General features: G+C 43.1%; 2 protein-coding genes across 2 annotated transcripts; both read left to right on the plus strand.

Annotated features, from left to right (window-relative positions):
- The first annotated feature begins 544 nt into the window (after nucleotides 1-544).
- drd4a (dopamine receptor D4a) lies at nucleotides 545-14,111 on the plus strand. The gene is made up of 4 exons (XM_034534523.1): nucleotides 545-802; nucleotides 5,815-5,927; nucleotides 8,776-9,365; nucleotides 13,894-14,111. The coding sequence occupies exons 1-4, from the start codon at nucleotides 545-547 to the stop codon at nucleotides 14,109-14,111; spliced, it is 1,179 nt and encodes a 392-aa protein (XP_034390414.1).
- A 964-nt stretch (nucleotides 14,112-15,075) lies between these two features.
- On the plus strand, nucleotides 15,076-15,716 carry LOC117731946 (pyrin-like). The gene has a single exon (XM_034534524.1). The coding sequence runs from the start codon at nucleotides 15,076-15,078 to the stop codon at nucleotides 15,712-15,714; it is 639 nt and encodes a 212-aa protein (XP_034390415.1). The 3' UTR covers nucleotides 15,715-15,716.
- Nucleotides 15,717-15,926: the final 210 nt, after the last annotated feature.

The raw sequence follows: 15,926 nt of genomic DNA on the forward strand, positions 1-15,926 counted from the left end.
GGCTTTAATCGGCTAATTTGGCCCCGGTGGCCTTCAGCAGGCTGCAGGAGGAGCCCAACGCACCCGCAGCCCGACGCACTCACCGCGGGTTGAGCGCAGAGACGCCCCGCTTGGTCGCCGCTCTTCAACCGGAGCTTTTAGCAAGAGGAGACATGGACTTCCTCCTCCACCTTCTAATGATTTGAGGGTTTCGAATGCGCGTGTGATCCGTTTGGTCACCTTCACAACGCACCATGCTGTCTCTCGAGAGGACAAGCAGAACTTTATGACCACTTGTTTAACAGGTATGAGTTAGTGGGGCGTGCACGCGCGTCTTTATCCGGTAGATACAAACCGACTCCGCCTGCGGACGGCCCGTTTTACGCGGAGTTGCTTTGCGTAAAGTGCGCACGGAGCGCGCTGGAGCTGCAGGTTCGAGTCCTGACTCCGTGTGACTGCAGGATGAGACCACAACAGCGCGGGGACCGGAGTCCGGCCCGGTCTTCATGAGAGCCCCGCTGCTGTGGCTCGGGACCGGGACGGACCGGGAGGAGCCGCCGCGGAGATGGCGACCAACCTGAGCGCGGTGGCGGCGGCGGCGGCGGCGGCGGCTCCAGAGGCGGCCGCGAGGGGACACAACGTGCCGGCTCTGTTGTTCGGCGTGCTGCTGATCGTGGTGATCATCTGCGGGAACCTGCTGGTGTGCCTGAGCGTGTTCACCGAGAAGGCCCTGAAGACCACCACCAACTACTTCATCGTCAGCCTCGCGGTGTCGGATCTGATGCTCGCGGTGCTCGTGCTGCCGCTCTTCGTCTACTCCGAGGTGAGGAAGGGTTACTTTGTTATGCTCTAAGAATGACCCAAATAACCCTTAAGTTCCCTTAATGTGTCCATTAAGGTAGAACAAGCCTTATCTAAACCCCTTAAAAGCATCTGTATCGAAGGGCTCCAATACTTATCTTTAAGGTGTTATTAAAGGATTGTAAGGAGAACAAAACACTTCCCTTTAAACTCTTTAATTATTAAATGAAGTATATTCTAAGAGGTGCATGACTTCCCCTCACTGCTGCTGACCAAAACCATTAAACTGATGTTATTTTTAATATCTCTGTGTTGTTTTCCAGCTCAGTACATGAAGGTGTTTTTAATGGTGTACACTGTTTTTAAATGGTTCAAGAAACCTCTCAAAATGAACTTAATAGCACGAAGGTCATACAAAAAACGTGTGTTTTAATGTATAAATTAAAGGTGCTGCACCTTAAACATCCCATAAACCATTCAGTACAACATCCAGTTTGGCTAAATTGGTGATTTTAAGGTTACACTTCTTTTTTTTTCAACATGTATATTTTCATCTTGTGACCTTATGACCAGATCTTTATTGATTTATTTTAGTAGCAAGTCAAAATTGAATGAATTAAGAGCTTTTATTTGGAATCTATAAGAACCCTAAAACACATGTCTATAAATATAATATATAGGTACAATAAATAACACACAACGTGAGGAAAAGTATAGCGATACCACATAAAGTATCATTACTTCACAATAATATGCATTATATTACTGGGTTATAACTGTTTACGCTTTAATGCTGCAGCTTGTAACTGTGGAGCTAATTTTAATTAATATTATATTCTTTATATATTACTCTATATTCATGCTTGTGAATCAACCCCGAGTGGATCAATACAAGTTGAACCTAAACCGATAATAATACGCCATCGTTTATTTGTTCATTATATTGAATATTATTCTATTATTAATAATAATTATCAAAGGAAAAACAATGTAATAAAAAGTACCGATGTGTAGTGGAATAAAAGTATAAAGTATAGCAGATTACTCCCGTAAAGTACCTGGAGAATGTATTTAAGTACACAGTACTCGTATTGTTACTCTCTCTGCTCTCACCCTGAACACTCACCTAAATATTAAGGACATTTATTATTAATATATATATATATATATATATATGAAAGTCCAGCAAGTGGGTGAAATATATATACATATATATATATGTATATATGTATATATATATCACCCACTTGCTGGACTTTCACACATATATATATATACATGTATATATGTATATATATATATATATATATATATATATATATATATATATACATATACATATATACATGTATATATATATATGTCTGTGAAAGTCCAGCAAGTGGGTGATATATACTGTATATATATTTATATACATATATATATATATATATATATATATATATATATATATATATATATATATATACACACATATGTATAACTTTCACATATATTTTTCCTAAATGGGACATTTTGCAATACGAGTACTTACGTTGCTATAAGCTATGCTATGCTATAAACGGCTAATTTTCAGGGTGATTATTATACACTATTATACCTTTTTCACATTATACTCCATAACAGCAAAAGGCTCATTTTTCATCACCTTAAATGACATTTTCGAATGCAGGACTTTTACTCGTAACAAAGTACTTCTAAACTGTGGTATTACTACTGAATGCAGGACTCTTACTCGTAACAAAGTACTTCTAAACGGTGGTATTACTACTGAATGCAGGACTTTTACTCGTAACAAAGTACTTCTAAACTGTGGTATTACTACTGAATGCAGGACTCTTACTCGTAACAAAGTACTTCTAAACTGTGGTATTACTACTGAATGCAGGACTCTTACTCGTAACAAAGTACTTCTAAACTGTGGTATTACTACTGAATGCAGGACTCTTACTCGTAACAAAGTACTTCTAAACTGTGGTATTACTACTGAATGCAGGACTCTTACTCGTAACAAAGTACTTCTAAACTGTGGTATTACTACTGAATGCAGGACTCTTACTCGTAACAAAGTACTTCTAAACTGTGGTATTACTACTGAATGCAGGACTCTTACTCGTAACAAAGTACTTCCAAACTGTGGTATTACTACTGAATGCAGGACTCTTACTCGTAACAAAGTACTTCTAAACTGTGGTATTACTACTGAATGCAGGACTCTTACTCGTAACAAAGTACTTCCAAACTGTGGTATTACTACTGAATGCAGGACTCTTACTCGTAACAAAGTACTTCTAAACTGTGGTATTACTACTGAATGCAGGACTCTTACTCGTAACAAAGTACTTCTAAACGGTGGTATTACTACTGAATGCAGGACTTTTACTCGTAACAAAGTACTTCTAAACGGTGGTATTACTACTGAATGCAGGACTCTTACTCGTAACAAAGTACTTCTAAACTGTGGTATTACTACTGAATGCAGGACTCTTACTCGTAACAAAGTACTTCTAAACGGTGGTATTACTACTGAATGCAGGACTTTTACTCGTAACAAAGTACTTCTAAACGGTGGTATTACTACTGAATGCAGGACTCTTACTCGTAACAAAGTACTTCTAAACGGTGGTATTACTACTGAATGCAGGACTCTTACTCGTAACAAAGTACTTCTAAACGGTGGTATTACTACTGAATGCAGGACTCTTACTCGTAACAAAGTACTTCTAAACTGTGGTATTACTACTGAATGCAGGACTCTTACTCGTAACAAAGTACTTCTAAACGGTGGTATTACTACTGAATGCAGGACTCTTACTCGTAACAAAGTACTTCTAAACGGTGGTATTACTACTGAATGCAGGACTCTTACTCGTAACAAAGTACTTCTAAACTGTGGTATTACTACTGAATGCAGGACTCTTACTCGTAACAAAGTACTTCTAAACTGTGGTATTACTACTGAATGCAGGACTCTTACTCGTAACAAAGTACTTCTAAACGGTGGTATTACTACTGAATGCAGGACTTTTACTCGTAACAAAGTACTTCTAAACGGTGGTATTACTACTGAATGCAGGACTCTTACTCGTAACAAAGTACTTCTAAACTGTGGTATTACTACTGAATGCAGGACTCTTACTCGTAACAAAGTACTTCTAAACGGTGGTATTACTACTGAATGCAGGACTTTTACTCGTAACAAAGTACTTCTAAACGGTGGTATTACTACTGAATGCAGGACTTTTACTCGTAACAAAGTACTTCTAAACTGTGGTATTACTACTTTTTGCTTTCCGCCGAGCGGGGGATCCGTTCCGTGCTTTTCAAGGCCGTCAGTTTCAGGTTGACCTCCGAACGGTCAAAGACCTGCTAATCACCTCCTCTCGACAGCTTCCTGTGCACGTTGTCTCAAAGCCGCCGTGCGTGGAGGTCCACTCACCCACTGGTTCCGGAGCCGTCGAGGGCTCTTCGGGGCAGATGAAGCGGTTTCCTCACCGGCCGCGTAACCCCCATTACATTCTGAGCACGCCGCGTCCTCTGGGACGACCTCCACGGCGACCTCCACCGCCGCTTCCATCTGCGGATGGAGACCGTGTGTTTACCTTCAAGAGCTCCAGGAACACACGAATAAATGGACCTTGAGCGGAGGTTGTCATCAAAAAAATAATAATTCAGATATTTAGTCGGCAGGAAGCTGTCGCTACGAAACTGGATACCTTGATTGCTTTAATTATCGTTTTTTAAGGGGGCGATTAATTAATTAATATATATTTTGGTATATTTAAGAACTTACATTTGTTTCCTTTGAGAGGAAGAATTGATTAAATACATTTAAAGATTTTAGTTTTTTTTTTTACAGTTAAGGTGAAAATGCTGCTTTCATGCTTTTTTTTTTTTTATTCAAAGTAAAAAAAAATTATAAAATCTTTTAACCATGCAGATAGCCCAATAAGACCACCATAATAATATATGAAATATTATAATTTATGTATCAACGCAGTCGTGTATTCATTCACCTCTTTCTCTTGTATTATTTAGTTATTTATGCATTTATGGGGTATTTCTCTGTATAATGTCGTTTCTCTGTATTTTCATCAATCCTAAATTATTATCAGTTTTTTTATTGGAGTGTTTGGACCAACATGTTTTTTTAAAGTCAGTGAACTGTCCCTTTAACTCTCTGCTCTGAACTTCCGCTGACCCTCAGGGGAAGCTCCGCCCCCTTCTGTGACATCACTGAGCGGCGGCGTGACACGGACATCTCATTATCTCATCATTAATATCATTTACTGTTTGCTTTATTCTCGTTGATTAATTAACCTTCACCACAAACAGACCGATGGAGACGACCGACAGACACCGTGCATCCCTCCAGAGGTCGGCTCAGCTCTCGGGGTCAGAGGTCAAACCGAGGGGCCCCACAAATATCAGTGGATTTAAGGAAAACAATGACAACAATGACAAAGAGTCCATGTTTGTTATTTTCCCTTCATGCTTTTGTCCTCTTGGTCGTGTTTCATGTATTCATCACGTTGTTTCCTCTTCACACTTTATCTTATAGATCCATGTTTTTGGGTCAAAGTAAGTGATTTGTAAAGAGCATTTATGACTAAAGTCTGCATAAGTCATATTTGTAGTTTTTTTTATTTGTTATTATTTATTTTGTGTTCATATGTTCAATGAAGTATTTTATTCACATCAGTCTAATTTGCATAAATGCATTTTTTTTTACATCATCCTGATTTTTAAAGAATTTACTTTTTAATGAATTATTATATTAGATTTATTTGTAAATATTTATTTGTTTATATGATTTATTAAATCCGTAAGTATGTATTTATTTATATTTGTCTATTTGTGAATAATGAATTCATTCATTTAACACACGTGTGCATTTTTTTTATTTATTGACTTTTTTCTTCCAAATATGATGTTATAATTGTAGTATCTTTTATTAATTATGTGCCATTCACTTGGTTCATTTGCATATTCATTTATATATTTGTGCCGAGTGTGAGTGGACGTTCCTTTCAGTTCCAGGACGGCGTTTGGACCCTCAGCACCACCGTCTGTGACGGCCTGATGACCATGGACGTGATGCTGTGCACCGCCTCCATCTTCAACCTGTGCGCCATCAGCGTCGACAGGTCAGTGCTCACCTGCACAGGTACACACAGCAATACAGCAGGTCAGTGCTCACCTGCACAGGTACACACAGCAATACAGCAGGTCAGTGCTCACCTGCACAGGTACACACAGCAATACAGCAGGTCAGTGCTCACCTGCACAGGTACACACAGCAATACAGCAGGTCAGTGCTCACCTGCACAATTAGTCCTGCATTTTAAATTGTACTTTAATTAAACAAAATATACTTAAAGTACCAAAAACTAAAAAATATCCATTAAACAAAATGGCTAATTTCTAATTTAACACAAAATGGCTAATTTCAGAGAACAAAATAATATATACACTGTCTCATAAACTGCAATTCTACTTTGCATTATTCAAGTAAAACTAAAAAAAATCAAAATAAAATTAATTAATTAATTAAATAAATTAAATATTACTGTAATTCTTTTTAAAGGAGAACAGACTTTATATAACTTCTCTTGGTCTGTCACAATTTGTCAAAAACAAGTTTTGTCTGACTCAATTCTTAAGAGCAAATAAAAGTCAAAATCTTCACCTGAGAGGGACATGAAGGTGTGCAGCACATTTCAAATCAATGCATCTCACAGTTGTCGAGACACTTAAACTCATCCGAGTGAAGGTTTTACCAGAGTTGTCTTTCATGAATTTTCTAGAGTGAAGATGCAAATCTGCAGCACAAACAAAAACCCACGCAGGAATACCAGAGGACACTGAAGAGGTCAAAGTTCAACCGCAACTCACAGACTCCGCGGCCTAACCGGAGCGTTTAATCGCCCGTCTGGTTCAGGGTCGAGCGGCGTTAATCAAACCAGAATTGCTCTCCATCCGAAGGTCGTCGGGGGTCAGACGGTCTCGCCACTCATGTGGAAATACGACGATGACATTTTGTGTCTGTTTCCTCTAAAAAGATCTAAAAGCAGAATGATGAACGGCCCGCTTTCACTCGTTAGCTCGACGCGATGCGATCATCCGAAGTCTCGGGCGGAGGTTGACGGATGAACGTCGGAGTGGCTCCTTAGATGTCGCGTCTCCGGATAAATACAATTACGTCCGAGACTGATGGAGGCAGGGGAGCTAACGTGGACTGAGGGAGGCAGGGGAGCTAACGTGGACTGATGGAGGCAGGGGAGCTAACGTGGACTGAGGGAGGCAGGGGAGCTAACGTGGACTGATGGAGGCAGGGGAGCTAACGTGGACTGATGGAGGCAGGGGAGCTAACGTGGACTGAGGGAGGCAGGGGAGCTAACGTGGACTGATGGAGGCAGGGTAGCTAACGTGGACTGAGGGAGGCAGGGGAGCTAACGTGGACTGATGGAGGCAGGGGAGCTAACGTGGACTGAGGGAGGCAGGGGAGCTAACGTGGACTGAGGGAGGCAGGGGAGCTAACGTGGACTGATGGTGACGAACAGAAGCTTTTTGTAGCAGCTGGCAGCAGTTTGAGGTTTAAGATGCTGAATAATTCATCGGCCCGGGAACAGATCCTGAAGGTCTGCAGGGAAGTCCCTCTGCAGGTCGGATGGGTTTAAACCGCAGAGTGACTGATGACCTGCTCGAGGACAGATTACTACACGGATTACTACGCAGGACCAGGGGCCCAAGGGCCGAGCCGGGGGGGGGGGGGGGGGGGGGGGGGGGGGGGGGGGCTCTGGAGGAAGAGACCGCTATTCAGTTTGCTTCTTGAAGGTCAAAGAGGTCATTCGGAGGTTGTCTGTCCTCGTCCCACATGTTGCTGCTCCCGATCAAGATCCAGGTAAAAGGGAAAGGAAGTTACAGTTAGCTTAGCTTAGCATAACCGATCTGCACCTCAAAACTTCCCCAACCAACAACATCATATGTGTTTAATCCATGAAAACCAGAGTTTGAGTCAACACCGATTAGTCCGGCGTTGTGACAGGAAACAGCGGCTTCTCGATTCGGAATCGACCAATGAGCGCGACGGGGGACTAACGATTGAGCCAATCAGCAACAGGGAGGCAGGTCGACACTTAAAAGTACCGAACAGAACTCTGCTTTCATGTCTGGATGCATTTATTATTTACCTCCACTTTGCTTTATCACAGGTGTTAAACTGTATAGTCGTATATATATATATATATATATATATATATATATATATATATATATATATATATACGACTAAATAGCTAGCAGAATGCAGCCAATACAAATGATATGTAGCAGAACTTGTACAAACTAGTGTTGAACTACAACGATTTGTTATGAGATGAAAACTCATTTTCTATCAAATGTGGGACAACAATGTTTGTAACCTCAAAAAACATCTTTTGACCTGTACTTTTGAACTGTAACTAATAGCTTTATTAATTTCTGTAAGGATGCATGGTTCATTATTAGAATTATTATTAGTTATTAGTTCCGGCTGCGATGCAAAAAAAAAAGCTCTGCGAATCTGAATCATTTGGGAACGAGGTTAGAAGGATTTATTGAGACTGAATAACGGTCTGGTGGATGTTTTCATTCCTTTTTATTTTATTATTTTTTAACTGCTCTTTTTATATTTGGTATATGTTAACGGTTGTTTAAAGTGCCTGCTGTTTTATTTTTGTTTGTTTTATCAAGCGGTGTATGAAAGCTGCTGCATGAATACAGATGAATAATAATAATTGTTATGATTATTATTATTCCGAAGATGAAAGGTTTGACAGGAAAGAAAGGACACGGTCATTAAAACTTAAATTTGTGCAGTTATTTCTAAGGAAATGCCATAAACACGAACACACATTTTAAATGACTATCATGAATCCATTTTTCCCCCAGTTTCTCCAGGCTGTCTGTTATTTCAGGTGCAGCCAATCATAAAATCTCCCTCGCTTGTTGCAGGTTCATCGCCGTCTTAATCCCTCTCAACTACAACAGGAAGCACGTGGACCTGCGGCAGGCGGTGCTGCTCTGGGCCACCTGGATCGTGGCCCTGGCGGTGGCCTCGCCCATCATGTTCGGCATCAACAACGTGCCGGGCCGCGAACCCACCGAGTGCAAACTGGAGAACGACGACTACGTCCTGTACTCGTCCGTGTGCTCCTTCTTCATCCCGTGTCCCATCATGCTGCTGCTGTACTGCGGCATGTTCCGCGGCCTGCGGCGCTGGGAGGAGGCGCGGAAGGCCAAGCTGAAGAGCAGCATCCAGGCCTGCCGCAAGCTGCAGGAGGCCGCCGCCTCGCTGCCGCCGCTGGCCTCGCTGCCGCCGCCGCTGCCGCCCGTCATAGAGCGAGAACCGATGGATAATCAAGACGAGCCGCCCGCCTTCCCGTCCGCGGACAAGCCCTTCCCCTCGCCAGGGTACAGGGACGGCCCCGTGCCGACTGTCAGCTTCAACGAGATCAAGTTCAACCCGGACCCTCGCCGGAGGACGACGGCCAAGATCAACAGCCGGGAGAGGAAGGCCATGAAGGTGCTTCCTGTCGTTGTGGGTGAGTTCACTTCCTGTTTAATAATAATAATAATAATAATACATTTAATTTATATAGCGCTTTTCATAATACTCAAAGACACTTTACATAATTAAAACATCCTAAAAGCTAAAAATAAATAAATAAGAATAGCTAAAATACAGGTAAAACAAATAAAACAAATAAATAGGGACTTTTAAGTCGCTCGGACCCTGATAATAAAGAAAACAAAAAACAAACAATCACACATTAAAAGCAGTTCTGAACAGGTGGGTTTTGATTTGCGATTTGAATGAGGAAAGATCAGTGCAGTCTCTGATGGGTTTGGGTAGAGAGTTCCAGAGGGAGGGGGCAGATATGGAGAAGGCTCTGTCCCCCCACGTCCGGTGCCTGGTCCTATGTGGGATGGACAGGAGATCGGCATCAGAGGAGCGGAGCTGACGGGATGAAGTGTGGTGGTGGAGTAGGTCGGTGAGGTAGGAGGGGGCCTGATGGAGTGTGGTGGTGGAGCAGGTCGGTGAGGTAGGAGGGGGCCTGATTATGGAGGGCTTTGTGAGTGAGGAGAAGGATTTTGTATTGAATCCGTTGTGGGACGGGGAGCCAGTGAAGGCTCTGGAGAACAGGGGTGATGTGATCACAGGAACGGGACTGGGTGAGCAGGCGAGCAGCAGAGTTCTGGATGTATTGGAGTTTGTTTAGGATTTTGGAAGATGTGCCATAAAGAATGCTATTGCAATAATCAATTCTAGAGGTGATGAAGGCGTGGATTAAAGTTTCAGCAGCAGATGAGGAAAGTGATGGGCGGAGACGGGCAATGTTTCTTAGGTGGAAGAAGGAGGTTCTGGTGATTTGTTTGATGTGATGTTCAAATGAGAGGTTGCTGTCAAACATGACTCCGAGGTTGCGGATGTGAGGGGAGGGAGACAGAGTGGAGTTGTCAATGGTGAGGCAGAAGTTGTGACTGGTTTTGGTGAGAGATTTGGGGCCGATGATGATCATATCCGATTTATCACAGTTGAGTTTGAGAAAGTTGGTTTGCATCCATGATTTAATGTCAGTGAGGCAGTTGGTCAGAGTGGACTGAGTAGTAGTGGTAATGGCTTTTGTGGAGATGTAGAGCTGGACATCATCAGCGTAGCAGTGGAAGAGGAGACCGTGATGACGTATGATGTTTCCAAGAGGGAGCAGGTAGAGGATGAACAGAAGAGGACCAAGCACCGAACCCTGGGGGACGCCTGAGACAGAGGAGCAGTGGAGGAGGTGCAGTTGTTGATGCTGATAAATTGTTGTCTGTTTGTTAGATATGATTTGAGCCAGGAGAGAGCAGTTACGGTGATGTTGAGGGACGATTCGAGGCGGGAGAGAAGGATGTTGTGGTTGATGGTGTCAAAGGCTGCAGTGAGATCCAGGAGAAGGAGAATGTTGAGGTGGCCAGAGTCTGAGGAGAGGAGGAGGTCATTGGTGACTTTGAGAAGGGCTGTTTCGGTGCTGTGAGCGGAAACCAGATTGAAATGGCTCGAACAGATCGTTGGAAATGAGGTGAGTTTTGAGTTGTTTGAGTATTTTTGACAGGAAGGGAAGATTTGAGATGGGCCGGAAATTGCTCATGGTCTCAGGGTCGAGTCCAGGTTTCTTGAGGATGGGGGTGACAGCAGCCAGTTTAAGTGTGTCGGGGACTGAGCCAGAGTTGAGGGAGGAGTTAATTATTGATATGATGAGTGTTGCGATGGCCGGGAGACATTCCTTGGTGAGAGTAGATGGTATGGGATCCAGAATACAGGTGGAGCTTCTCATTCCTGTTGTGAATGAAGAGAGCTCCAAAGGGGAGAACTGAGAAAGGGGCTGAGGGGTGAATATGGGGAGAGGGGGTGGAGAAATGGAAAGGGCGGGTGAGGTCTTCAGGTTGCTGTAAATTCTATCAATTTTTGTATTGAAAAATGAAAGGAAAGAGTTGCACTTGTCAAGCATTATGCATTGTTTAGCATTCATATCACTGCCACGCACAATTATGAATCCCACTCAGGCGGCAACCTCCTGTTCTGCCAAGTAAAGTCTATGCTTCATGGGTTAAAGCTGCATTCTCTCTCCTGACCACCAGGGGGTGACTCCTCTGGTTGTATAGAAGTCTATGCTTCATGGGTTAAAGCTGCATTCTCTCTCCTGACCACCAGGGGGTGACTCTTCTGGTTGTATAGAAGTCTATGCTTCATGGGTTAAAGCTGCATTATCTCTCCTGACCACCAGGGGGTGACTCCTCTGGTTGTATAGAAGTCTATGCTTCATGTGTTAAAGCTGCATACTCTCTCCTGACCACCAGGGGGCGACTCCTCTGGTTGTATAGAAGTCTATATAAATGACTCTACTTCTCTTGATTTATTCCCTCAGTAAACATTGTAAACATTAGTTTTTGGTCTCATTCTCTAGTTTCAAGTCTTCTTCAATACAGCGTGATGTTCATTTAGTAAATTATGGTCATTTAGAGTCAAACAGACCATAAAGCGGGGGATGCTTTAGGCAGGCTTACTGTGATTGACAGGTCGCTGCTATGGTAATTTACGTTGGTTGCAAAACAAACAGCATGGCGACGGCCATAATCCAAGATGGCCGAACTCAAGGCTTCAAAACATCAGTCCACAAAACAACAGGTGACGTCACGATGACTCCCCTTCTTATATACAGTCTATGACTCCCACTGTATTTCTTGGTAAGACCCAGCATGTGTAGCTGGTTGAAGCAGAGACGATTGGTTAAGGTCAAGCATTGACCTTGAGTAGTTAGGGTCAAGATAGCCCATTGGTCAGGTCATAGGACCTGAACACATCTCGTCATCGGTTTCTCAGCAAGCATGAGCGCCTGGCCAATCCTAGCCAAGAAAGGCCACCATCAATGTGATGATCCTGAATTTAAAGGATCCTGAATTCAGCTACATATGTGACGGGTATCGGGAGGTTCTGGCACAACTTCACCTGCTTCTAAGGTGCAACACTTTCAATCAGGCGCTCATGTAAACATTGGACCCCTGTTCGCTTTTGTACTTTGCCAGAATTTATTCAAACGGGACGAGAAAGGCAGCGGTACTTTGTGCAATTCTACAAAGAGCATGGAGCCTCACCTCCACCTCTGAGTCTGGGGGTACCTGAACACCTCCCCTCCACTTCTGCCTTCTGTTCAGAGGCTGTGGATACATGAACACCTAACCTCTACTTCTGATGTCGGGTTAGAGTCTGGGCTTACCTGAACGCCTCACCTCCACCTCTGATGTCGGGTCAGAGGCGCTAACATCAGTCAGAAAAGGTCGTCCTATTATTAGCAGTCAGCGTTGCTTCTAATACGTAGAAGTGCTTCCCTTTGGCACACTGCAGCTAATCCCGCAGCTCCATAATCTGAAATCCAATTATTACGTAAAGCTTGGCCAGACACCATTTTCAGTGAGCAGGTAGAATCTCTGCTTCGTTAGCTCTGATAGTTCAGTAACGCAACCTGAGAGAAGGGCTTCACAATGCAAAGAAAATATCTTGTTTATTGTCTGACCAATGAAACATTTTGCATAAATCAAACTGATCTGGTTTCTGAATGAACAGAATCTGAAGAAGCTCTTTGGTGTTGTGCTCGTCTCATTCAGAAAGGAAAAGTACATTTAGAAGTAAACCCTTCTGTTTTTCTGTCATTTCGGTTGGTAGGCTGACAGCTTGAGAAATAAGGAGATTTGGTATAGATAGGACGTTTTGTAGGGAGGCAACTTGGTGCTTCGATAGCGAGTTGGTGGAGATGTGAGGCTGGTCGGTCAGTTGGAAGGTGAAGCTGTGCCTCATTAGCTAATCTGACAATTAGGTGGCATTCTGGCATTAGGTCTGAATGCAAGGGAGTAGATTGGTAGTTAGGTCAGGGTTAGATACGTGATTATGAGACGATGGGCTTCTGGGCACAGTTCATGGAAAAGGTCCCACCACCTCTCCTACAAGCAAGACGCATTCATTTAGTTGTTTAGCCTCTTTTTATGGTTGTTTTGTTCCTCTTTGCAGTTGTTATGAGCTTCACGTGGTTGTTTTGTGTCTATTCCTAGTTGTTTTAGTCTATTTGTAATTGTTTTATGTCACTTGGTGGTTGTTTTGTATCTCTTTGCAGTTATTTTGTGTCACTTTGTAGTTATTTTGTATGCATTTATAGTTGTTTTAGTCTCTTTGCAGTTGTTTGTGTCACTTTGTAGTTATTTAGTATCTTTGTGGTTGCTTTGTGTCTATTCATAGTTGGTGTAGTCTTTTTATAGTCATTTTGTTTAAGTAATATGTGGTTGTATTGTGTATCTTTGTAGTGGACGTGTTTCTCTTTGAAGCTGTTCTTTCATCTCTTTGTAGTTGTTTTGGTCATTTTATGGTTCTTTGTAGTCATTTTGAGTCTCTTCATGGTTTGTGCGTGTCTCTTGAGTGACATTTTGTAGGTGAAGGCCAGAAGGAATCAGTAATCCATCCGTGGTTAAATAGGCTGGTTGTAGGTGAAAAGTTTCTTTCTTACTAGACAAACTCGTCTTCTCCTCCTCCTCCTCCTGCAGGTGCCTTCCTGTTCTGCTGGACTCCCTTCTTCGTCCTCCACACGATGCGAGCTCGCTGTCAGGACTGCCACGTCCCAGCGGCCCTGATGAGCGTGGTGACGTGGCTCGGCTACGTCAACAGCGCCCTCAACCCCGTCATCTACACCGTCTTCAACACCGAGTTCAGGAAGTTCTTCAAAAAGTTCCTGCACCGATGCTGCTCCAAGGGCGCCCAATGAGGACGCCGCCACCGGACCATCCTTGACTTCGCGTCGCCATCGTTTCCATCCTCTGTGAGGTTTTGACTTTTTCTACATGTGACGACAGCAAAGTTTGTTTGGGCTCCGTGTTTCTCCTGTGAAGAAGCTGCAGTCTGAGGAACAAACTGTTACAGAGGATCAGCGACACGTCGAGATCACGCAGCCGCCGGGGACTGATTTTATATGTTGAAATTCATCTTTTCAGAATAAAAAGCTTTCACAAAAAAAAGAAAAAAGATGGTTGTTAAGATGTGTGTGTGTGTGTCTGTGTGTTTATGGTCAGAACAAAGAACAATATTTTTTAAAAGATCAGTTCAGCTTGAGAAACGTCAGAAGTTTGAATCAGAAAGACACAAGCAAGCAATCTACAAACATATGATAATCTTTTATAATATGATGCGTTGTTGTAGATTAAACTAACCAACAGCATATAAAGGAGTTAAAAGTGTAATGTACACATTTATGCATCAGGAATATTATTCCAGAAAAATCTGATAACATAATAAAACACTGACATGGAACATTTTTCTTTTCATACTTTAAGTACATTTGGCTGATAATACTTGAAGTGACATTTTGAATGCAAGACTTTTACTAGTAGTGGAGTATCAGTGTTTCACATTGATACTAGTACTTTTACTTTTGTGTTCTCATTACTTCCTCCACCGCTCCCTGTTGGCGACGGGCCACAGAAGGAGGATCAACACTGAAGGAGGAGCTGTAGAGTCACTTTTCCTTCAGTTCAGGATCTGAATACTTCCTCATCAAAGAGCTGGAACAGGAAATCTGTGAGCTGAAGAAGAGAAGCACTGAGGTGGAGCAGCTCTCACCCTCTGAAGACCACCTCCACCTCCTCCAGAGCCTCAGGACCCTGAAGGCTGCTCCACCCACCAAGAACTGGGCTGGAGTCAGAGTCAGTCCACCTTCATATGAGGGGACTGTGATGAGAGCTGTGAACCAGCTGGAGGAGACGCTCAGTAAACAGATGAAGAAGCTGTTTGACGTCAAGCTGAAGGGGATCCAGCAGTCTGCAGTGGATCTGACACTTGATCCTGATTCAGCACATCCCAAACTCATCCTGTCTGATGATGGAAAACAAGTTACACATGGTGATGTAAAGAAGAATCTTCCAGACAATCCACAGAGATTTGATTATTGTGTTATTGTCTTAGCAAAGCAGAGTTTCTCTTCAGGAAGATTTTACTACGAGGTTCAGGTTGAAGGAAAGACTAAGTGGACTTTAGGAGTGATGAGAGAGTCCATCAACAGGAAGGGATTAATCACAGCGTCTCCTCAGAAAGGTGTCTGGGTGATATGCTTGAGGAATGAGAATGAGTACTCAGCTCTTGCTGGCCCTTCAGTCCGTCTCTCTCTGAAGTCTCAGCCTCAGAAGGTGGGGGTGTTGGTGGATTATGAGGAGGGTCTGGTCTCCTTTTATGACGTTGATGCTGCAGCTCTTATCTACTCCTTTACTGGCTGCTGCTTCACTGAGAAACTCTTCCCACTCTTTGGTCCAAGTCTTAATGATGGTGGTAAAAACTCTGCTCCTCTGATCATCTCTCCTGTCAATCACACTGAGTAGAACAACCACTTGATTTTATACAGAGAGATTATCTATTAATGAATATAACAAAACTATATTGTTGCTGAGGCCAATCAGGCCTATTCCCTAACCACGCCCCCACTTCCCTCCCAACTGAGCCTAACCACGCCCCCTACTCCTCCACAGCTGAGCCTAACCACGCCCCCACCACCACAATGGCATAATGCTTTTTCACATTCACTCCTTAAATA

The sequence above is a fragment of the Cyclopterus lumpus genome, chromosome 6 (genome assembly GCF_009769545.1).
Source record: "Cyclopterus lumpus isolate fCycLum1 chromosome 6, fCycLum1.pri, whole genome shotgun sequence".
In the NCBI taxonomy this organism is placed as follows: domain Eukaryota; kingdom Metazoa; phylum Chordata; class Actinopteri; order Perciformes; family Cyclopteridae; genus Cyclopterus; species Cyclopterus lumpus.